Genomic DNA, 23,056 nt, shown 5'->3' on the forward strand with positions numbered 1-23,056 from the left:
ATGGTGGTACCTTCAGTGTTAATTTGTTTCCCTGACTACTAACAAGGTCGAACATTTTATCATTGAGAACTTGGGTCTTAGAATCAGACTTGAGTTTATATCTTAGCTCCCTTGGTTTTTTCCTAGGCAGCCTTGAAGAAGTGATTTACTTTCTCAGAGTCTGTTTCCTCTTCAAGAAAATGGGATAATAATGTCAGCAAAGATTGTATGACATAACATTTAAAGCATGTACTAGCCAGCCTGGCACATATTAGGCACCCAACAAATATGATTACTTGTTTACCTTAAAGCACAGATGTGAGGCTCTTTTCTCTTCTTCAAATCGTCAGACTTGATCATGAAAAAAGAAAAAAAGGATTTCCTTCACGTTAGATGCACACAGGAGAAGATGTCAGTGAGTATTCTGGCAGTAAGCACTGTGGTTAAGAGCCTGTATAGCACTGTGGCTAAGACTCTGAAGCCAAACTGCCTAGGTTTGAGGCCTGGCCCCTCCATTTGGCAGTCTGTGACTAAGGCAAGTCTCTTAGCTTCTCTAGGTCTTATTCATTCAACAAATACTTAAGTTATTACAGTGGAGCTTATATTCTTGTTGAGGGAGACAGATGATAAATATAAAAAGTCGATTATTAGTATAAAAGGTGACAAATTGTTCTGGCAACCACTAATCTACTTTCTGCCTCTCTATTTGCCTATTCGGACATGACACATAAACGGAATCATACAGTATGTGGCCTTTTGTGTCTAGCTTCTTTCACTTAACATGTTTTCCAGGTTCATCTATGTTGTAGCAATATTAGTACTTCATTCCTTTTTCTGGCTGAATAGCATTCCATTATGATGGATATGCCACATTGTGTTTATCCATCCATCAGTTTATGTACATTTGGGTTGTTTCCACTTTTTGGCTATTATGAATAACATAATGCTGCTACAAACATTTGTGTACTAGTTTTTATGTGAACATGTTTTCAATTCTCTTGGGTCCATTTTCATTTTAAAAGAATACTGTGTGGGGGGGGAAGGGTAGAAGCAGGGAGAGTGGTTAATACACTAATAGAATGATCCTGGGGAGAGTCAAAGAGGGCTTGGACCAAGTGTTGGCTGCTGGCAGTGGAAGCCGAAAGAAGTGGGTTTTTCTGGATATATTTTGAAGGTAGAATTTCCTAATGAACTGGGTATGAGGTTTGAGAGAAGAATCAAGGATGACCTCTAGGGTTTTAGCCAGAGCCAGTGGAAAGATCGAGTTGCCGTTAACCGGAATGCGTAAAACTGCAGATGGAACAGACTTATGGGGAGAAGATCAGGAGTTTAGTTTTGGACTTAAGTGTGAGACACTAAATAGAGATCCAGGATTAGAAGCAAGATTAGGGGCTCCTGGAAATCTGCTTGGTCCAAGGGCTCAGCCCTAGGGTACTTTATCATTAAGTCAGGGACATAAGGAAGACCTACCAAAGGAAACTAAGAGGGACTCACCCGTGAGGTAGAAAGAAAACCAGCAGAGCATGGTATCCTGAAAGGAAAGTGAAAAAAGCAAATGTCTCCAGGAGGAAGGAGTAACACAGGTCAAATGCTGCTGAGAGGTCAAGTAAAACCAGGCCTGAATGGGGTGGCTGGTTAGCTCAGTTGGCTAGAGCATGGTACTAAGATCACCAAAGCTGCCGGTTCGATCCCTGCATAGGCCACTGTGAGCTGCGCTCTCCATTAAAAAAAACACAAACCAGGCCTGAAACTGGCGATTGAATTTACTGATGCAGATGTTGTGAATGACCTTGAAGACTGCAGTTCTGTGCCGTGTACTAGGTGAAAGCCTGACCACAGCGGTCTTAACAGAACGGGAGGAGAGGAATCTGAGACAGTGCAGACAACTCACAAGGAATGCTACTGTCAAGGGAAGCAGAGCAACGGGGTGGTAGCTTAAGGGGACAGGTAGATCCAGAGCATTTTTTTTTCTTAAGATGAGATGATGAGCTTTTTTTTTTTTGTATGTTGAAGAGAATGATCCAGAAGAGAAAGAAAAACTGATGTATAGTTTCCTCATCTGTAAAACAGGAATAGTAATGTGTGTCCATCATGGGATTGTTATGAGCATTTAATGGATTAATAAATATAAAGCACTTGCCATGGCATAAAGCAGGCACTGAATAATGCTTGCTTTAAAATAAATACAGAATATGAGGCTACTTCTAATGACAAACTTGGTTAAGGGGATTGGGAGATGTTAGAGACCCAATTATCAAGTCAATTCACAGCATGAGCAAAGCAAAAAGATATAGGCGAAGTTTGAATGGACTGGAGACTGAAAACAGTTTTTATATTTACTGTCTTAGGATGAAGTTCTGTCCCAAAGTGAGCATAGTAAAAATTATTCACAGCAGAGTTTCACCAAACACCCAGGGGATCTAAAGTAATGGCTTTTTCCCCCTCATCACCCCAGGCCCTTTTTATTATTTTGCCTCTCACTCACTTCACAGTTAGACATATTTTCCCTTATAAAATTGCATTAAGTGAAAACCACTTTGATTTCTCAATTTTAGTAATCAGAGATGTATTTAGCTCTAAATCAACAAAAGAGACCTAATGTTATCAAAATTGATATAATTAAAAAGGCAAACAACAATGGTTTTTAATTAACCTACGCAACTTTTACTATGCATAAAAGTTAATTTTCATTCCATTTTTTGAATTATGAGTCACATCATTCATTTGTTTAACCTGGTTAATTCAATCACATGTCCAAGAGAGATGGGCCACAACCAGCTGACCAGACAATCAGCTCTAGTGTAAAAGAATAAAAGCAAGAAAAAGAAACACATTATTTAATCTCATCTCAGATAAAGAGAAATCAAAGGGAAAATACAAAGAAAACAAAACAATTCATCTTTTTCATTTTTCATTTATTTTTTTGTGATTTTTTTTTTTTTAAGGGCTGATGTCCTTGAAGTTTTATAAAGGATTTCTAAGAATGATGTATAGTATGTACTGAAAGATAGCTCCCCAAACTGGGGAAACCGACGATCTATATTTGTATCCCTAGTTTGGGCCTGTTTTCTAAGAGTAGAAAAACTAGCTTTGATTTTGAGATAGTCTATTCTGCCAAATTAAATTGCCCACCAAAAAAAGAATGGATCTAACTCACTCGCTACAGGACATACTACAGTGGAGAGTGTACTGCAATACATCAAGCCACCTAAACAAATACATGAACTCAAAAATTTAAACGGTTATTATCTTCCAATGTACAACCCTCTTCAGTATACCACTCCCCAAAATATACTTTTGTTTGTAATGTACTTCTTGGCTTACCGTATTTTTTGACTCTCCGTCACCACCATCACCTTTATTATTTTAGATTTTAAAGTGTTATAGGGCAGGAACTGGCAAAGACTCCCAAAGGATGATAGCACCTAACACATAATTAACACTCAGGAAGCTTATGTTAAAGGAATGAATGCTTTTAACATCAAGGCAAGGACCCTCCAAGGCAAACCCAATCTAAAAACCTCAAGTCTAAAGCTACTGAATGATTTTATAGATAATAAATCTCTGAAGTGGAAGAGCTAATGGAAAGGGGCATAAATACCTGCTGAAACTTATATAAATCATTATACTTTTCATGGAAGTCCAAGTTCAAAAGTTCCTTTTGAAGCTCTTCCAAGAAGTTTTGGCTTTGGATGAAGTTTGGGATCACGCAGTGAAGAAAGGGGTCCATGTCCATGACAATGGCTTCTGTTGGAAAGAAAACATTCCTTTTGTATTTTTGACCCGAGCAGCATAGTAAAGAGAATAAAAAAAGGGATGGTCATGAATTTTCAGGAACCTAGTACCTCAAGTCTAAGATATGGGGGAGAATTAGAAGCTCTTCCCTTTTTTCTTTATCCACTTAATACTACTTTTTAAAGATACTGTGCTTAAAATATTAGTCCTTAATATGAGTATAAGTGATATCACTAAAGTAAGGTTCCTGCTCTTTTGGGTTTTTTTTGTGTTTGTTTGTTTTAGTTCAATGGTTACTTGCTGAATGTATTTTAGAGTCTTAATTTATTTCCCCCGAAATTAAAAATGAGAATAGCAATACTGTCTGGCAATTTTCCTTCAATCCTTTTTCTTTCCCCAAGTTACTGTCTAAGGAAGTTGCAACACACACACACACACACACACACACACACACATATTTTTTTAATCAGTTCAGGCATAATTTCCTCTAATTTCATGACTTCTCCCCCAGCGTTTTACCCACTGCCTCTGGTGAGCTACATTACGTACCCCTCTAAAAATCATCACCACCACCTAACAAGCACATGGCACACTGGTGCTTTACACACATTATCTCATTTAATCTTCTCAACAATTCTAAGGTAGACAATGTCACTATCTCCATCCTACAGATCAGGAAATTGAGAAGTTCCTGAGTGTACAGAAATTGCACTTGAAACTCTTTCACATTCCATGGATACCTAGAGCACCAAGGACTCACTTCTTCAAAGCACTAACTGAAACAAAAATCATGGCAAACTTTTTTTTTTTTTTAAGTTAAAGTTTATTGGGGTGATGGCAAACTTTTAAAAGGGAAACATGATGCATTAAGCAGAGTTCTTATCCTGTATGGTGATATGTGAAACTGAGGTTGGAATCGTTCATTGTAGGTTCCTTCCCTTTGTCAACACGTTTATTTTCATAGATCATGTAGTTGAACTATAGGCACGTTAACAAAAAATGTGTAAGCTCAGGTGCCTGCTACCTAGCAGCTCACAATAAATGCTATGGCTACACTATCATGGGACAACCGAGCGTTATCCGCGCAGGAAAATATCACATAAGCCGCCCAGATATGCGTCTAAATATTTATTGGTCCTTACCCAGGGAAAAATATTTTATGCATACATGCATTAGCTTCTTAATCTTCTTCAACATCTTTCCAAGGTAAATGCTATCAGCTTCCATTTTACATAGGAAGGAAGTGAAATTTTAACAGGTTAAACCCATTGACAACGACGCACAATCAGTGGAGAGGATTCTAACTCAGTAATCCTTGGTTCCAGAATTCAACTAGGAACTTTCCTACCTTTTATTTCCCCAAACTCTACGGCCTACATTTCTTCCTCTTCTCAAGTTTCTAAATCCAAACTGAACTTGGAATGAAAGTTAGCAGCAGGCCAGGCAGGAGAGTGGCAGGTGGCCAACGTCACGCTGTCAAGAGCTCTTCCCTTGTGGCCCCACTGCCCAGGGCTCGGCTAGAGAGCCAGGACTTTCAGAGGCCCTGAGACCACCGCGCGGCGACGTGCGCTTCACAGCACCCAATTACCGTGACGGAACGGCGTCCTGCGGCTCCACGCCTCAGCCACCTGCTTTTTCAAGATTTCCTCAGTGACAGCAACCGAAAACTCCGCCATCACCTCCTTCTTTCTCTTTTTCCCCGTCAGGCCCAGGCCGGGCTCAGCGGGTCGTTTCCCATCCATCTCCTCAGAAGCTACAGACCCACGCCACGCAGATCCAGCAGTTATTTTTCCTACGGAGACTATAATTCCCAGAATGCCCCCTTTCCCAGCACCATCCAATAGGAAGTATCAAAGTAGGAGAAGGCGGAACCCATACCTGATTTACCAATGGGACCTCCAGATATTGCGGCCATCCCACTAGCGATCGGTCCAATGGTGCTCAGCCTGGCACGCCACCGCCTCCCTACTTCCTGCCGCCAGATGCTCCGTATGCACTTCCGGCGTGCGTACGCCTTCTCTTGCGTTCTCATGTTAATGGCGGGCGGCGGCTGCTGAGTGGGACGAAGGTAACCGCTGCTGGCATCGGGAAAGTCTCCCTGCCTCCCCTTTTCCGCTCGCCGCCCGTACCCCAGCTCGCCAGCATGTCCGTGGTGCCGCCGAATCGCTCGCAGACCGGTTGGCCCCGGGGGGTCAACCAGTTCGGCAACAAGTACATCCAGCAGACCAAGCCCCTCACCTTGGAGCGCACCATCAACCTGTAAGTGCGTCCTGACCTTCGCGCGCTGCCTTTTCGGGATCTTTCTTGGGAGAGTTCCTTAAGTCTGCGACTTCCCGGCTAGACCCCGGCCCTCGGCGGGTTCCTCGCCTCCCCGCCACCTCCACTTCGCCCTCAAGTGCACGCCTTTCTAACCCCCCCAGGCCTCTTCCTTGTTCTCCAGCGCTAAGGGGTTAGAGTCCTCCTTGAGAGCGGTTTCCTTTTCGGGAAAGAAGGCTTGTTCCCATGCCCCTGTATTCAGTCGTTATAGGAAGAACCCAAGTTTGCTTTGAACTCAGACTTTCCCGCACCTCTCTCGAGATAACTCACCGCAAAACGTGGTGTTTACTTTTCTAGCGATGAGCTTTCAAGCCGTAGTTATAACGCGTAGACGTAGTTTTTCCCTCTTAAGTGCTGTATTGCATTTCAGCTCATGAACACATTTTACTCGTCTGCTTAGGGCTAACTAGCCTGCTCTATGCGTTCACATGCTTCTCTGCCGCAGCAAGAGCATCCGCGCATCCTGTAGGCCGCTCCTCATGAGAGGGTGGATACTGTTGTGGTTGGGTTTTCAGACCATGGTGGGGACCAGAATGTAGCCCCAGGGGACCCATTGTGGCTGCGTTTTATGGTCAACACCTTTCTGTTTAAGCACTTCAAGCCATTGCATTTCGAGGTCACTTTCAGGAGTAATCTTGCTGTGGCAGGTAATTGGCATTTGGGCGGTGACTATATCAGGAAATTGTCAGTGTGCTCTTTTATCGTTCCTGAGAGTTTGTGAGGCACTGTGATGCTGACCTTAATGGAGGAAAGTGGCCACTTAATGCTGGTTAGTATTTAAAAGGTGCGAGGATATACTGATACTAGTGTTTCGGTAGGACACGTTAGGTGTTTCTGTTTTATATTCAAATAAATGAGCTTTTCCCACCCAAAAGTGATTTGAAATTGAAGAGATGATTGTTGTTTTATTTAACAAAATAGATGCTGGCTTGGAAATTTAGATAATAAAAATGTTGAGTTTATGAAATCTGGAACTAGTAGATAGCTGCATATGTACAAGTTAATGTCTCTACCTATTGCATTAACATAACGTTTTAATTTTATAGCTCTTATAATCCTCATAAGATTCCCATGAAGTGGAAAAGGCAAATGTTCTCCATTTAAAAAATGTGAAAGCACAGCTTCTGGATTACTTTAGTGGTAATTAGAACTAGGACTCACAGTTTTCCCTTGATTTGCTTGATTACTGGATCAATTTACATTAAGCAACTATGTAGAATTAACTTGGTGAAAATGTTTTAATCTTTGCTCCATTAAAGTTATGGGTTGATGGATTTGCAGGACTTCCCCCCCGCCCCCATAAATACAGTATTTAGAAATAATCATTGTGTTGTGAATTCAGTTCATCTAGGTCAGTAATGATCTAAATTGAAAATAAGTTCTCTCTCCCCCGTTATGGTTTCTTTTAGGAAATACTGTATAAATGCCTACTTTGTACCAGGCACTGGACATAATGCTGGGTATACAGTGTTGAGGAAGTAAGATGTAGTCCCTCTTTGTAAAGCTCACAGTGTGATGGAAATAATATGTGTGTCCAGGCTGATACTCTGATTTCACAGCTGAAAATGACATTCCATCTTGATTGCGTCTTCTCATTGATGTGAGAGCTGGTTCTTGCAGTAGAGATGTGTTATAACTATCCTTAATTCTTTATAACTTGGTTTGTGGGAACTAAATAATATATATAAAGCAGTTTTTAATAATTGCCTGGTTCATAGTGCTGTGTGAGATTGCTGCTGCTAATGATGGCAGTGTTAGATTCAGTATTAGGCCTAGTTCTTTCTAAAAATCTTTAAAGCACCCTGGAAATGGTATATTTTAGTGCTTCTTCATTTATGCTTAGAATCTGGCTTTTGGAATTAATTTTTTTAAGTTTTGGCAACCTTGATTTGTTCCCCTTTTAGAATTAGCAGAGTAGATTAATTATATAGTTACTGACTTAATGTCAAGACATTTGTGTAGAATAGATACCTTGGGGATAGGCAGGTGTGGCCCAGACATTCTTACTCAAAGGCTTATAATCGAAGGCTTCTTACTGTAAGGCTTATGATTGAGGGTTTCCAAGGTTGTATGTGAAATAAGTCAGACAGAAAAAGCAGAGAACCATATGATTTCACTGATATGTGGTATATAAACTAAAAACAAGAAAAGAACGAGACAAACAAAAGAGAAACAAAATCTCAGACACAGACAATAGTTTAGTGGTTACCAGAGGGGAAGGGGGGAGGAGGATGGTAGATGGGCGTAAAGGGGATCAAATACATGGTGATGGAAGGAGAACTGATTCTGGGTAGTGAACACACAATGTGATTTATAGATGATGTAATACAGAATTGTACACCTGAAATCTATGTAACTTTACTAATAATTGTCTCCCCAATAAACTTTAATTAAAAAATGTGGTATATCTTTAAGGAAAATTTTGATTTTTACTAGGCACAATGAAAATAGTCTTCAACAATAAGAGCCTTATTGTGAATTCTTGATAAAGGAGGAGAGAATATTTAGATTAGGTATAATAGGCAGACGAGTTGAATGAGAAAGGAAGAATAACAGTAATGAATAGAAAACAAATGCAGAAAGCTAAAAGTTTGGGGGGGGGAGTTCATCTGAAGAGGAAAGGGTTGTGCTCCCAAAAAAGTCTAAGGATAGTTGACTGACAGAAATGGCAAACAACAGGAGAGATGGAAAGTGGTGGTTCAGCTTGTAGAAAAAGAGATGAGCCCTTATCACCCAAAACTAATAGAATTTCTGATTAGATTAGTAGCCAGAGGAGCCCAAGGGGACATTAGCTGGTTGGCAGTGTCAGTATAGCAGCCATGATCTACAACCAGAGGATTACGAGATGTCCAGGTAGCCACTTCTCTGAGCATTTAAGGGCCTTCAGAATAGTGCTGTCTACTACACTTGAAAGTTCAAGTGTGGAGTTAACAGCTTGATCTAATAAAAGCTCTGGTTTTAGAGTCTAAAGACTTGGATTCTAGTCTCTGCTCTCTCATTTAACTAGTTATATAACTTTGGTCAAATCTTACATCTCTGAGTACAATATATACTTTTTTACCAGGGTGTTTGTTTTTTTTTTTTTAATGTGGTTGGTATCTGTTACTGTAAATTATGGTCTTCAATTCTCATGTTAGATGTTTGTCTTTGGACCACAGGTACCCTCTTACCAATTATACTTTTGGTACAAAAGAGCCCCTCTATGAGAAGGACAGTTCTGTTGCAGCCAGATTTCAGCGCATGAGGGAGGAATTTGATAAAATTGGAATGAGGAGGACTGTAGAAGGGGTTCTGATTGTACATGAGCACCGGCTACCCCATGTGCTACTGCTACAGCTGGGAACAACTTTCTTCAAATTGTAAGTGTCATTGGAAATTAACAGCAAGACAGCTTTTAATAGGATTGCTGTTTTATGGAGCTTTGGAATACACTTTTAGCCCTTAGTCATTTATCTCAACAAACACGGCTATTAATGGAGTCTTTAGAGAGAGAAAATCACAAGTAATTTTTCTCCATTGCTGTGCTCATTTACTGCTTAACTAGAAATCTGCATGTTTCTGTATATTGTTGATGTTAATGACCAAGCTTGATAGGAGCCCTGCTAAACACAAATTGGTCCAGGTTCAGTTATTACCTAGGTGTCATTGTAGTGTTACAATTGGTACTATTTCTTAGGATGAATCGTGTTTCTTATTCTTAAAATGGCTTACATTTTTATAGATAATGGTTTAGTTCTGTCATTTAAGCTGATACATTTCTCATATGCATTTAGTTGACAACTGTTTGACCAGATTATACCAAAAGAGAGGTGTCAGATGTTTAGATTAGAATTCTGGAAAAATGCCCTATTCTTCAGACCTAAAGAATATGAGTCATTGCTCTCTGGACATTGCCAGACTCCATTATCACCAGATAAGAAAAGAGATTAGGGTGGACTGGTGGCCAGCAGTTATGTGATGTTTATGTTATGGTACATATTTTGTTTGTTTAACATTAGGGTTTGTATACTGTTAGTCTGGTAAATTAACATTATGAATTTAACTTTCAATTTCTAGCACATTCTTCCCCCTCTCTTAGACATTTGTTTGCTGTGATTGCCTTATCATGTGACACTGAAATGTGTTATTCAGTTACTTGATAGAAATAACTATTATTGTCTTCTTCCTGTTGTTCCAAAATTGTATTAAGTTGAAAGCTGAAATTCTTAACCTTTATGCAGACCTGGTGGTGAACTTAACCCAGGAGAAGATGAAGTTGAAGGACTAAAACGCTTAATGACAGAGGTATTTTTCTGTTTTTGACAGTTTTATTATTGTCTATCTGAATATCATCAACTTTTAATGGATAATTAGGCTTTTTATGACTTGTGAAAAGGATAAGTTTATTTTGAATACTTTTTAATAAATAAAACTTAAATCCCAGAGTGTTAGTATGTACAATGTTTATTTTCTATGAATTGAACTTATGCTTGCTTTGTCTTAACATTTTAACTTTTTTTCATTGAAATGCTGATGTAACAATAATGGTTAATAAAAGCCAACGTTTATTAGGTATTTATTGTGCTAGGCACTAAATGTTTTATGTGCAGAAACTCCTTTAACCATTACAACAGCCCTAGGAAGTAGGTATTATTATTAATCTCATTTTACTGATAAGGAAACTGGGGCACAGAGGGTTCAGGTGATTTGCTTGATTTTACACAGCTAGTATGGCATGGAGCTGGAGATTTGAATGCAGGTAGTTTTGTTCCAGAGTAGGCCTCTAGAATTTTGGCAAGAGAATGATTCCTGTTACTTACCTGTTTTCATTTTTGCACATATCTTTTAGGCATTGCTCAAGTTGTACTACTTTCTAAAAGTCATTCTCATGTCTGCCTCTGAAGATTTGGGGCCAAACGCATAGATGCGGGAGGTTTTTGAGATTATAGGTGGTTTTCGTTATTAAATATTTTTCTTTTTAGCATGCAACCTGCCCCCCCACCCAACACCTTTAATTGCAGAACTCATTCATATTCTGTGCAAAAACCTTGGCAAATACAGAAAAGTAAGAGGAGAAACCAAACTAAAATTACCTTTAATTCTACCACTTTAACCTATTTTGTCTTTCCGGTAATTTTTTAAATGCATTATAACTCTTAAATACTGTGCTGTTCTTGGGTGTCCGTTTACATATGATAGATTGAACCTATCTGCTCACCTCAGCTCCTTCTCAAAACTACCAAAAAGGCAGTTTAAAAAAGATACAAATCCAGTAGGACTGAGGGGAGTGCAAGATGAGAAAAAAAAATTTAGAAGCTGGAAAGCAGATGGACAGAAATCATAACTGACTCAGCAGAAACCTCAGCGCAGCAGGAGTGCAGCTCAAGACCCAGCACTGCAGGGTACCAGAAAGGCTGGGGAATTGGAGGCGCCTGCTGCCTATGAAAGGGGGCTATGCCTGGACTGACAACTGCACTGGCAGTCTATGTAGGATGTATTTGTATACCTAGATCGTCTTTCCCACTGTGTACAGTTAGGCAAAGTCTGGCTGGTGATGGATTCTGTGTAGAGACTGAATCAGAAAAAAACTAAGCAATGAAAAATTGAGATGGGGAGAATAATCAAAGGTTTATATCCTGACTAGTGAGACTTCTAGACTTCTCCTACTAGGCTGATAGAGTGTTGACAACTAGTTTTGCCCCTGGCTGGAGGTTGCAGGTTTTGTTTCTGGAGAAATTGTCTAATCAAAACAAAAACAAAACCCCCGAAATAAAAAACTCTCCAGATGATATTTAGGAATCTTCCCAAAGAAATAGTGGAGCCCTATTACTCATGCACACAGAGGTGACAATTAAGCATCTTATTACTTTCGCCCTAATTGTGAGCAGATAACTATCATCAGGTTTTTGGAGAAAAGCCTCTTGTGAAAGAGATTGAAAGAATCAAAAGGAACTTGGCAGAAACAAAGATCAGCGATCAACGAAATCATGATTGATATTCTTGGTGTGGTAAAAGGAGATACTGCATCTAGGGAACCATGTGCCATTAAACAAGACTATTCAGCCAACAAAAAAGAACTCATGAATATTTAAAAAAAAGTTAGCAGAATGAAAAATTCAGTAGTGAGTTAAAAGATTGAGTTGAGGAAATCTACCAGAAAGTAGACAAAAAGCTAGAACATAGGTAAGAAAAGGTAAAATTAGTAGATCATTCTAGAAGGCCATATATTATATAAATTGCAGTTGACCTTTGAACAACACAATCGTTAGGGGCGCCAACTCCCCTCACAGTCTAAAATCCACACATAACTTTTGACTCCCCAAAAACGTAACTACTAATAGCCTACTGTTGACTAGAAGCCTTATTGATAAAATAGTCAATTAACACATAATTTTGTATGTTATATGTATTATATACTGTATTTTTTTTGCTTCTCTAAGTGGTTTTGTTTCTCCTCCTTTCTTCACTTGTGTGGAAACAGGCGGGCATGGAAATTTGGGGAGTTCAGTTAGTGCTGGCCAATGTGATGCTGGCAGAGGGAAAGTCCCCTCTAGAGAGCAAGTATACTGTATCCTTATAGTACAGTAAGCTAGAGGGAAAATGTTATTAAGAAAATCATAAGGGAAAGAAAATACATTTATAGTACTATCCGTATTTATTGAAAAAATAGGTATACCATACATATTTATTGAAAAAATATGTATAAGTAGACCCATGCAGTTCAAACTGTGTTGTTCAGGGATCAACTGTATAGATAAATAGAAAAGGAAGAATTTGCAAAGTAATAATTTACGAAAATTTCCCAAACTCAAAAGAGCATAAATTTTCAGATTGAAAAGAACTACTGGTGTGCCCTCTATAACAAATGTTGAAAGATCCACGTGAAGGTATATTGTCATGAAATTTTAAACCAATCAGGATAGACAGAAAATCCTAAAAGCTTCCAAAGTTCATGGATGGGGAGGGGAGATGGGTTAAATACAAAGCATCAAAATCAGAAATGTCATCGAATTCCCAGAAATAATACTGGAAGCTAAAAGATCATGGAGCATGCCTTCATAAATGTGAGACAACATGATTTCTGTCCGAAATTTTTTAGTCTAATCAAACTAAATCAAGTGTGCATGTAAAATAAAGTTATTTCCAGACATATAGTTTCAAAAACTGTGATATCTCTTGTACCTTCTCGCAGGAAGATAGTAGAGGGTGTTCACCAAAATGAAAGAATAAACTGAGAAACAAGGTAACGGGATTCAGACTAGAGAGAGGATCTAACAACACAGGCGAGAGGCAAAGGGAAGCCCTAGGACTTTGGCTGTGAAACAGAGCTGTGAGCATCTACAGATTGGAGCAGGATGATAGAAAAATATCTCTTAGGGAGAAAAAATGAAATTGACAGGATAATTGATGTTTGAATTGAGAAGAAATTTAAGCTCTTGTGGAAAATGTGGGGATGAATTAGTGATAGCAAATGAAACGACACAGTTATTAGCTCCAAAAAAAGGGATAGTTTAGAAGTAAGGAAACTTGGACAGTCTAAGGAGATAGGATAACTAAATATAATGTGATATCCTAGATGGGATCCTGGAACTGGAAAAGACATTAGATAAAAACTAAGGATGTCTGGATAAAGTGTGAACTTCAGTTAATAATAAGGTATCAGTATTGGTTCATTAGTTGTGACAAATGTGCTATACTAATTTAAGATGTTTATAATAAGGGAAACTGGGTGTGGGGTATATGGGAAGTGTCTGTACCATCTTTGCAACTTCTCTGTAAATCTTAAAACAGTTTATTTAAAAACAAGAAGACTGCTTTTTAAAATAGAGGCAAATATTGGGGAAAAACAGCTAAGAGTTGAAAATTACAGCCAGTGGGACTGGGTGAAGTGGGTCAGGGAACTGCTCTTTCTCTTTATTAACCTCGTAGAACCATTTTTGACCCAATTAAAATGTAGAGTATAGCTTTGATTAAAACAACTTAAGTGTCGTGTTACGCTATATAGACTCAAAAAGAGAAATTGTTGAGTTTTGCACACTTCTATAACTTGGTCAGGTGGGTGATATACAGAAACTGTAGTTGATTCTAGAAAAACAATTTATGCCATTGGCTGATGGAGGTAATTGATTAACTTTGGTTTTTCATGTATAGCCAGGGCATAACAACGTATTTATTGGTCCTCTGTGGTTATGTTGATGCTAGATTGCCAGTTTTGAGCTAATAGTGTCTGTCTTGGGCAGAGTGACACACATAATAAACAACATTATAGAAAGGAAATCCATATGGAAGGCATGTTAGCCACGTCTCTGTTAGGAGTGCTGCCAAAAAAATTCTCTTCGTTGAAGAAGGGTGTTCATGAGTGTGTGTATTTAGTTGTTTACTTGCTATATCATTTCTTTTTGACAGATACTGGGTCGTCAAGATGGAGTCCTGCAAGACTGGGTCATTGATGATTGCATTGGGAACTGGTGGAGACCAAATTTTGAACCTCCTCAGGTCAGTGTTCATTTATATTTTCTGGGCATTTGGGGAAGTAGGAAACTGATTTAATTCCAGCCATTTAAAAAAATCATAGTAGAATTTGCCTAGAAATTTCCTTTTCATCCTCCTTAATTTAGGTGAAAAATTAATAAGCCAAGCATTTTTTTCTTTCAAAGGAAATATCCAAATATATACAAAAGTAGAAAATAGTAAAAGTAGATACATACTGTAACCTGTCCTCTGCCTTTAACAGCAACTCATGGTCAGACTTCATCAGCCCCCTCCCCCACTGCCCCATTTTCCCATTCTCACCTTAGATTATTGTTACAGCAAATCCTAGGTATAATTTCAATCATAAGTATTCCAGTGTGCATCTCTAAAAGATAAGGAACTTTTTGAAAACATAACCACAGTACTACCACTAAAAATCGGAAATAATTTCATAACATCATTAAATATGTAGTATTATTCACGTATCCCTGATAGTTTCAAATTTATTGTTTGTTTCTGTAATTTATTTGAATTAGGATAGTCCCTTAAATCTCTTTTATATCTATAGGTTAGTTCCCCATCTTTCTTTTTTTTTTTAACTCCTTGTAACTTACTTGTGAATAAAAAACAGCCATTTAAAGTCGGCAGTGTTTTCACTGCTGATTGCAGTCCCCTGTTGTCATGGATCCTGTCGCTGTCTCTCCTCTGTGTCCTGGAAGTTGGTGGTTAGAACAGTAGATTGGATTCAGATTCAGTTTTTTGGGAGGGGGTACAAGACTTGTCAGGTGGCATATTTACCTATTGCTGTATAATATATTACCCCAAAACTTAGAGTAAAGCAGCAAACATTTATTACCTTAGTTTCTTAGGATCAGGCATCTGGGAGCTGCTTAGCTGGATGGTTCTGGCTCATGGTCTCGTGAAGTTATGGTCACGTTGTCAGCTGGGCTTGCATCATCTCAAGTCTGGGCTGAGGCTTAAGGATCTGATCCCAAGCTCAGTTAGTAGACCTCTCAGTTCCCCCGGGATGTTCGACTGAAGGCTACAGGTCCTTGCTGGCTGTTGACCTAAGACCTTCCTTAGTTGCCATGAGAGCATCTCCATAGGGCACTTCCCAGTAAGACAGCAGGCTTCTCCCAAAGCGTGTGATCCAAGAGAGACATCAATAGAAAGAGTGCCCAAACAGGACGCTGGGTTATTACACTCTGTTAGAACCAAACTTGGCTGTGCCTGTGACATACTATCACTTCTGTATGCTGTTGCTTGGGCAAACCCACACAGTATGCGGTGGCAGGGGCTACACAAGGTTGACTGCCAGGGGACGGGGACCATTGAGGGTCATCTTGGAGGTTGGCTACTGCAGTGGCACGTGTACTTCCCGCAGGAATTTTATAATGCCTGCTTGGTTTTTTTGTAATGTTAGCAGCTCAATGACAATAGTTTTCTGGATCTTTTAACTCACTAGGATTGTGATTCTTATATAAAGAGAAACTTCTCTCATCAACTACTTGGTTACCCTGAGGTGTAGTTTGTGTAGGAAAGAATAGATGCTGCTTTTCTTCTACCTACCAGTTTTCAAAAGAATGAGTTAATTCTTTAGTGTCCTCCAAAGATTTGATTTTATTTAAAAGAGAGAATAAGACAGACTTGAGTGCAGACAGTGTTTGGGAGATGATCCCAGGAAGCAGCAAAGTGCAGGGGAAGAGAGACCAGGAGCAGCAGATGTCAAAAGATGGAACGTAATTGATCTTATTACAGCTGTGGGCAGCTGGAATGGTCCTGCCAAGGACTGTGAGGAATGATTTGGAATTGGTTCCTCAGAATTGTCCATCGGAAGGTGGGAGGCCAGGGACTCCTGCCCCTCATTACCCTCATTAGATGGGTTGTGTTAACTCCCTTGCACTTTCATGTTGAGTCTGAGTACTGGTTGAGACTTCCCAGGGCTTTGCAAATGCTTTGAGGCTGAAAAATGGAGAGTGGGACAGTGGCAGCAAGCAAGGAGCTTTCTGACACTTTCAAACACAGCTGCCCTGAAATCTGAGGTGGAGTGAGAAACTGGTGAGAGGTACAAAAAGCACCTGTTTGAGTGACCTTTTAAAGTGTTGTACGACAAATTTTAATCTATTGTAATGATTGATCACGTTACTGGTGTGTTAATGTTCCTATCTTTGGCTAATGGGAGACTCTTGAAGTTGGATCCTAAATTCTTTTGACCAGGCTCTGTGACTTTGATAGCTTCTTTGCATGACCAGATGTCCCTGGTCAAGAATTGCACAAAATATGGCCAAGCTAAAGATTGTTGTCTGTCATCTTCCTTCTGACTCCCTAGTATAGCTGAGAGGAATGTAAGGTGTTGTGAAACTGCTCTTAGTGCGACTACCTGAGAATTGTGTTCGCTTAGCTTCAATAACATATCATTTCATCTGGAAATGGTGAAGCTCCTGGTCCAAAGATACACAGAACAACTATGGTAAACTTTTCTTGAACATTCCTTGATTTAACTGGAAAATGCTCAGTAATAACCCCAAAACTTTCCAGGCTACTTTCTGAATCCTCTCATGTATCTCCCCTACCATGGTCCTACGACAATTCCCTTAGTTCACTGAATGCTTGTGTTGGCTCTGCTGGTATAGGATATAGGGGCTGTGTGTTTAGTAAACTTGGAGTATTGGGTAGGTACCGGTGGGAAAAGCACATCGGCTCCCCATCTTGATCTTTTTGTATAAAGTACAACTAGCTTAAAATAAACACCAAGATGAGATCTGGAGAAGAAAGGCTTAAAAGAAAAGGAACACATAGCCTCGTATAAGAAAATTGGGGGTGGGGGGGGCGGTGGGGTGGCCCAATGGCTCAGTTGGTAAGAGCATGAGCTCTCGACAACAAGGTTGCAGGTTCAATTCCCGCATGGGATAGTGGGCTGTGCCCCCTGCTACTAAAGCTTGAAAACGGTGACTGGACTTGGAGCTGATGGGCCCTGGAGAAACACACAGTCCCCCAATATTCCCCAACAAAAATTTAAAAAGAAAAAAGATCAGCTATTTTAAAACAAAAAGAAAATTGGGGTAATGCTGGTCCCTTTGGTTTGGCTATGATTTGGGAACTTTTGTGGTATGTGAGCCCCATGTCTCTTTTAGCCTCTGCTATGCAGGCTACTTCTCATCTCGCTGTTGCTGCTGATGTGCCTGGTTTTCAAGATCGCGTGGGGCACCTCCAAAGCCTGGCACAGTCCTCTTGATTCATTATGCCCTATGTAATTATTCTAACTTGAATATTGGTTAGGTGCCAATGGGCTAGCATAGCGGGAGATAACAGGCTTTATAGTTAGGTAAGAGTTGACTAGATACGGTTGAATCCTGGCCTCACTACTTAGCTGTGTCATCTTGGGGAAAAATACTTAGCCTCTGATCGTAAGTTTCTTATGTAAAATAGAAGTAATAATACCTCCTTTTGGCAGCTCCGTTTTTATCATACTTTCCCCTTATCTCTACATTAGCACTTTTTAATTCTCCTGCCTTCCAATACAATTCCAAAAGCAAAAGCAGATTTTTTCCTGCAAGTATTGTGAGGAGAAATAGGAGAGGTTTTTCTAACATACAGTAGAACAAAAAGAAATCTCTGTCTTAGACTTTTAAAGTGCTCCGCTAAAATTCTTCTTTTGCACATAGCAACCTCCTCTCTTATTCTCTTTAGCCCTTTAAATTCTCCAGAATATTTTTCCATTTTCCCAAGCAGTTTGACTCTGTCCAGCTGACAGAACTCCACTTACTTTGCTCGTCTGGTGTGGCGGAAGCACACGTGCCTGTGTGTGCGTGTGTATGGGGGGGTTGTTGGCGGTAGGAGCATTTTGTCAATACCTCACAGGCCACATTTAAACTTTTAATATAGTAAACATGTCCACATCAGGATTCTAAAAAATTTAGATCACTTAGTAGTAGTGATATTTAAAAACAAAAAAAAACAAAAAAAAAACTTTTTAAAAAGCACTAATTAATATCAGACTTCATTGTACTGTAAATTTCTCAAGCTGTAAATCCTGTGTCTACATGTTTGTCTTGGATGGCTGAATGGTTTACTACTATTTTATATTTATTAAAACATTCATTTATTAGTACATCTGTTAGGTACTAGATCCTGGTAAAAGTAGAAAGGATTCTACTTCTCCCAGCAGCTTATGCTGCATTGGGAATAAACATGTAAAGAAATAAATGAAGCTATGAAATATACCGGTAATGTTAAAATTGTGTTGGGGTTATGAGAAACTTGGTCTCAGAGGGTTGATATTTGGCTTGAATGTCTGAAATAGGAGTTGATAAATAGATGCATGGATGTATAAGGGATGTCTTGGCAACAACAAATTATTCTCTTTTGTTATTTTAGTATCCCTATATTCCTGCACATATTACAAAACCTAAGGAACATAAGAAGTTGTTTTTGGTTCAACTTCAAGAGAAAGGTAAGCTACTTTGTTTTTGAAGGCAACTAGCTAAAAATTTCTGTGGAGTAATTTTAGGATACCTCTATTTGTGTTTTCTCCAAATTCCTTGAATTTTTGGATTTATTGTAAAACTAAAACCACATACCATGTTTATACAGAATTACCTAGTTTTTCTCATAGATGTGCCAGTTATGCAATTGGGGGAAAAGTACGTTTAACTGGAGCCTAAAATGCCTGATTATAGTATTTATTTATTTTTTTATGTTTTTAAATTAGTTTCAGGTCTACAAAACAACATAGTGATTAGACATTTATATACCTCACAAAGTGATAACCCCAATAAGTCTATTGCCCACCTGATACTATACACAGTTATTACAATATTATTGACTATATTCCCCATACTCTACTTTACATCCCCATGACTTTTGTAACTACCAATTTGTACTTCTTAATCCCTTCACCTTTCTCACCCAGCCTCCAAACCCCTCTGCCATCTAGTAGCCATCAGTTTGTTCTCTGTATCTATAGGTCTAGTCTTGTTTTGTTTGTTTATTTTGTTGTTTAGATTCTGCATATAAGTGAGATCATAAGGTATTTTTATTTCTCAGAGAGTCTGACTTATTTCACTTAGCATAATACCCTCAAGGTCCATCCATGTTGTTGCAAATGGTAAGATTTCATTCTTTTTTATGGCAGAGTAATATTCCATTGTATACATATACTACAGTTTCTTTATTCAGTTGTCTCTTGATGGGCATTTTGGTTGTTTCCATATCTTGGCCATTGTGAATAGCGCTGCAGTAAACATAGGGGAGCGTGTATCTTTTTGAACTAGAGTTTTGGATTTCTTTGGATAAATACCCAGGAGTGGAATTACTGGGTCATAAGGTTGTTCTATTTTTAATTTTTTGAGGAACCTCCGTACTGTTTTCCATAGTGGCTGCACCAATTTGCAATCCCACCAGCAGTGCATAAGTGTTCCCTTTTCTCCGAATCCTCTCCAACACTTGTTGGTTGTTGATTTATTGATGATGACCATTCTGACAGGTGTGAGGTGATCCTCTCATTGTAGTTTTTATTTGCATTTCTCTGATGATTAATGACGTTGAGTATCTTTTCATATGTCTATTGGCCATTTGTGTATCCTCTTTGGAGAAATGCCTACCCAGCAGATTATAGTATTTTTAGTAACTTTAGATGTTGGTATTGATTTTCCACGGTGGGTAAACTGAAAATTATAGGAGAAAGATGAATGTTGTGTTTTTTTTAACACCATCTTTAGGCCTGTTGTGCATTTTGACAAGTAATTATTTTCTTATACTCTCAAAGTAGAATCCAAAATAAATTACAAATCCAAGGCACTTCTCTTCTCCCCTTTCTTCCAGGGCCAGAGCTTATAAGGCATTCTTGGTGGTTAATAGCTTGGATCACTTTACAGTCAATTTCAAAGTTTCCACTATGAACTTTGCTTAGAAGACACAACCAAAATGTATTAAAGAGAATTATGGTTTTCCTCAGACGTAAAATTGGTGATTACTTTACAAATGAAATGGAAGCAATAATTATATAAGAAATTATAGAAAATGAATGCTTTTTGTTTTATTTTAGCCTTGTTTGCAGTCCCTAAAAATTACAAGCTGGTAGCTGCACCATTGTTTGAATTGTATGACAATGCACCAGGATATGGACCCATCATTTCTAGTCTCCCTCAGCTTTTGAGCAGGTATGGAAGTTGGATATTTTGTGGTTGATTCATCTAACCTGCCAGATTTAAAATACTCCGAAACACTTGAGAAGGGATAGTTTATGAATTTTGTCTTTAAGGAAGTTCAGACAGTAGATGGACCCTTAGGTCATATGTAAGCTGTAGATTAAGTATGACTGATTAAAAGTGACCGTAAGTCTTGGGGTGACATCCTAGCATTTGTGTAACTGCTCCTCTCCAAATCTGATGACTCTACGGTTAAACTTGAAGTCTTCTTCATTGAAAGAAGAGATGGTAAAATAGTAATCAGCAATGTAATGAATATGGGGGGAGCTATCTATAAAAATGTGGAGACTGAATCGCTTGGTGTAATAATTCTCTTACCTTTTTGGAACCTATTGTATTTAGGACCAAATTGGGGAATGTGGGATTAAGTCCTGAAGTTTTACATGGAGTTAGATTTTTTTTTTTTTAAGGCAGAGTGATGAGAAATGCATTTTTTGTTAAGTTGACTGGTACTTGTCGAGGTCCTTAGCGCCATTCATGGCTAGGAATCACAGAGTAACATGGTGGTTAAGAATACAGATTCTTTGGTCAGTATTTGGCTTTGAATTCCGCCTTCAGTACTCCCTGGCAGTGTGACCATGGACAAACATTTGTACCTATTTGCCTCTTTCTTCATTTGTAAGTGGGTGGTGGTCCCCACTTCATAGAATTGTGAGAGCCAAGTGAAATAACACATGTAAAGTGGTTATAATAGCACCAGCCACCTGGTAAGTGCTTAGTAAATGTTGGTTTAAAAACAAGTCCAGCAGTGATTTTGCCTTCTATGAAAGCTTGTTGAGTAAAATTGGTCTATTTAGTCACACTGATCAAACTTCATCATTTACTCCTCTGCTTTGGTCTGCTGATGGGTCACTAGTTGAACTATTGGATATGAAAAAAAGGAGTCATTGTTCATTGATTTTAAGCACCACCTATTAGGTATCAGGAACTGTGCTGAGTAGTCAGAATACAATCAGGTACAAAAACTTTTCCTCTCAAGGAACTTATTAGTGGATAATTAATCAAATTTAGACTCTTATTTTTTTTATATTGTAAGTATTCAACAACACTGTTATTTAATGTGTAATATGTGATGGGTGAGAGGAGTCTGTTTTAGTGTAGAAAATGCCAGAAATGTCGAGGGAGGGTAGAAATGTCCAAATACATTTGTCACCTAAGATAGAAACTATGGAAATAATACTGTTTTTAATAAAGCTATGTTTCTTTTTAAAATTCAGGTTCAATTTTATATACAACTGAATTCCTGCACAGTGGAGAAGTAAAAGAAGCCGTCTCTGTGAGCACAGCTCTACACAGTGTAGAATAAATGTGGTAGAAAAGGTTTTCTGGTTTTATCTCCTTCCCAATCCCCGCTTTCTATTGTTTGAATAGTAAAGTTAATATGGAGAACTAGATAGTGGTGTAAACACGTGATAATGTTTAATTTGCTTTTGTTTCTACTCATATGTTTTTGTACAACATTAAAGAAAGTGGACTTTGTATTTGTATTCCATTTTTTAAAATTTCACATTAAAATTGTAAAATTCTTACAAGCGAAGATCGTTTTTTTCTCCCCCTGCCTAGGCTGGTGCATGTTAAGAGACAGTGGCAGGTTTAGATGAGTTTATGGGACCCTTGCTCTGGTGCCGTTCTTGGGGGTGCACCCCAAGAACATGTTACAGATCTTTGTGGTGAGGATCTTCTACTTTTAGGAACTCGATTTGCTTGAATGAGTCCAGGGTGCAACCCTTGCACCAAATTTTACACTCTGAGTTATATTGCAGCAGAACTCCCAGTATTTTACTGACTGGTACATTTTGTATTGGGGCAGCTAGACTTTTGTTCATAAGCAACAGACCTTACACATCTGGGAAATCACTAAAATTGGCTTGCTCGGGGAAAGTCATGGGAAGTGGTCAAGTCATCAAGAGGCCAGTCTAGAGCTCATTGAGAATTTATTCCCTCCCCCACATAGTGGGGCTATTATTTGTGCTGTTGTGAAACTATGTCTTAGTTATTCTTAGGGCCATGGTGAAATGGTGATCTGTGAAAGAAGTTTCTAAAAGTGGGTCTGTTAGGTTTTGATCTCTTGGGTTGTGAAGTTAGTTATTTCTATTAACTCGAAGTTACATCCATAGAGATGAAAATTTGATTTTAGCAAGTGACACAAAGCCTTTTCAAAAATATGTTGGCATAAATTGAAATCTAAGGACAGGATAGAGGATAGATTTAGTCAGCCTAAGAAAAATATCAAAGTTAAAAACCTTAAAAATACTGCTAAATTAGTATCAAATTTGGAGGAATTTAAAAAAAAATCTTAGGGCAAAGGAGTTTGCTGGTTTCATTGTTTAATGGTCAAAGTATATTGTGTATGCCTTATTACAATC

At 38.7% G+C, this 23,056-nt stretch overlaps 2 protein-coding genes across 20 annotated transcripts in view; one reads left to right on the forward strand and one right to left on the reverse strand.

Moving 5' to 3' along the window:
• Window positions 1–5,521, reverse strand: part of OGFOD1 (2-oxoglutarate and iron dependent oxygenase domain containing 1) — a 54,514-nt gene extending 48,993 nt beyond the window's left edge. For 13 of the 19 annotated variants that reach the window (XR_016022080.1, XR_016022078.1, XR_016022079.1 and 10 more), the window contains exons 1-4: window positions 5,303–5,521; window positions 3,609–3,726; window positions 1,474–1,510; window positions 284–330 (exon numbers count right to left, since the gene is read on the reverse strand). Coding sequence is in view for 3 of the 19 variants with exons in the window: in XM_074314861.2 (XP_074170962.2) it covers window positions 284–330; window positions 1,474–1,510; window positions 3,609–3,726; window positions 5,303–5,456 (356 nt within the window). In the remaining 16 variants the exon portion in view is untranslated. Of the gene's footprint in view, window positions 1–283; window positions 331–1,473; window positions 1,511–3,580; window positions 3,727–5,062 lie in introns of those variants that run through there. The other 6 variants (XR_016022082.1, XM_019753944.3, XR_016022083.1 and 3 more) reach the window with 5 other exon arrangements.
• Window positions 5,522–5,714: 193 nt separating this feature from the next.
• NUDT21 (nudix hydrolase 21) lies at window positions 5,715–22,222 on the forward strand. Its single transcript, XM_019753927.3, has 7 exons — window positions 5,715–5,973; window positions 9,189–9,389; window positions 10,251–10,314; window positions 14,416–14,505; window positions 18,859–18,934; window positions 20,528–20,642; window positions 21,908–22,222. Exons 1-7 carry the CDS (start codon window positions 5,858–5,860, stop codon window positions 21,927–21,929), a joined length of 684 nt encoding a protein of 227 aa, XP_019609486.1. The 5' UTR covers window positions 5,715–5,857; the 3' UTR covers window positions 21,930–22,222.
• The last annotated feature ends 834 nt before the right edge of the window (window positions 22,223–23,056 follow it).

This window comes from Rhinolophus sinicus, chromosome 8 (genome assembly GCF_057876585.1).
Source record: "Rhinolophus sinicus isolate RSI-liver-muscle chromosome 8, RSI-T2T, whole genome shotgun sequence".
NCBI lineage: Eukaryota > Metazoa > Chordata > Mammalia > Chiroptera > Rhinolophidae > Rhinolophus > Rhinolophus sinicus.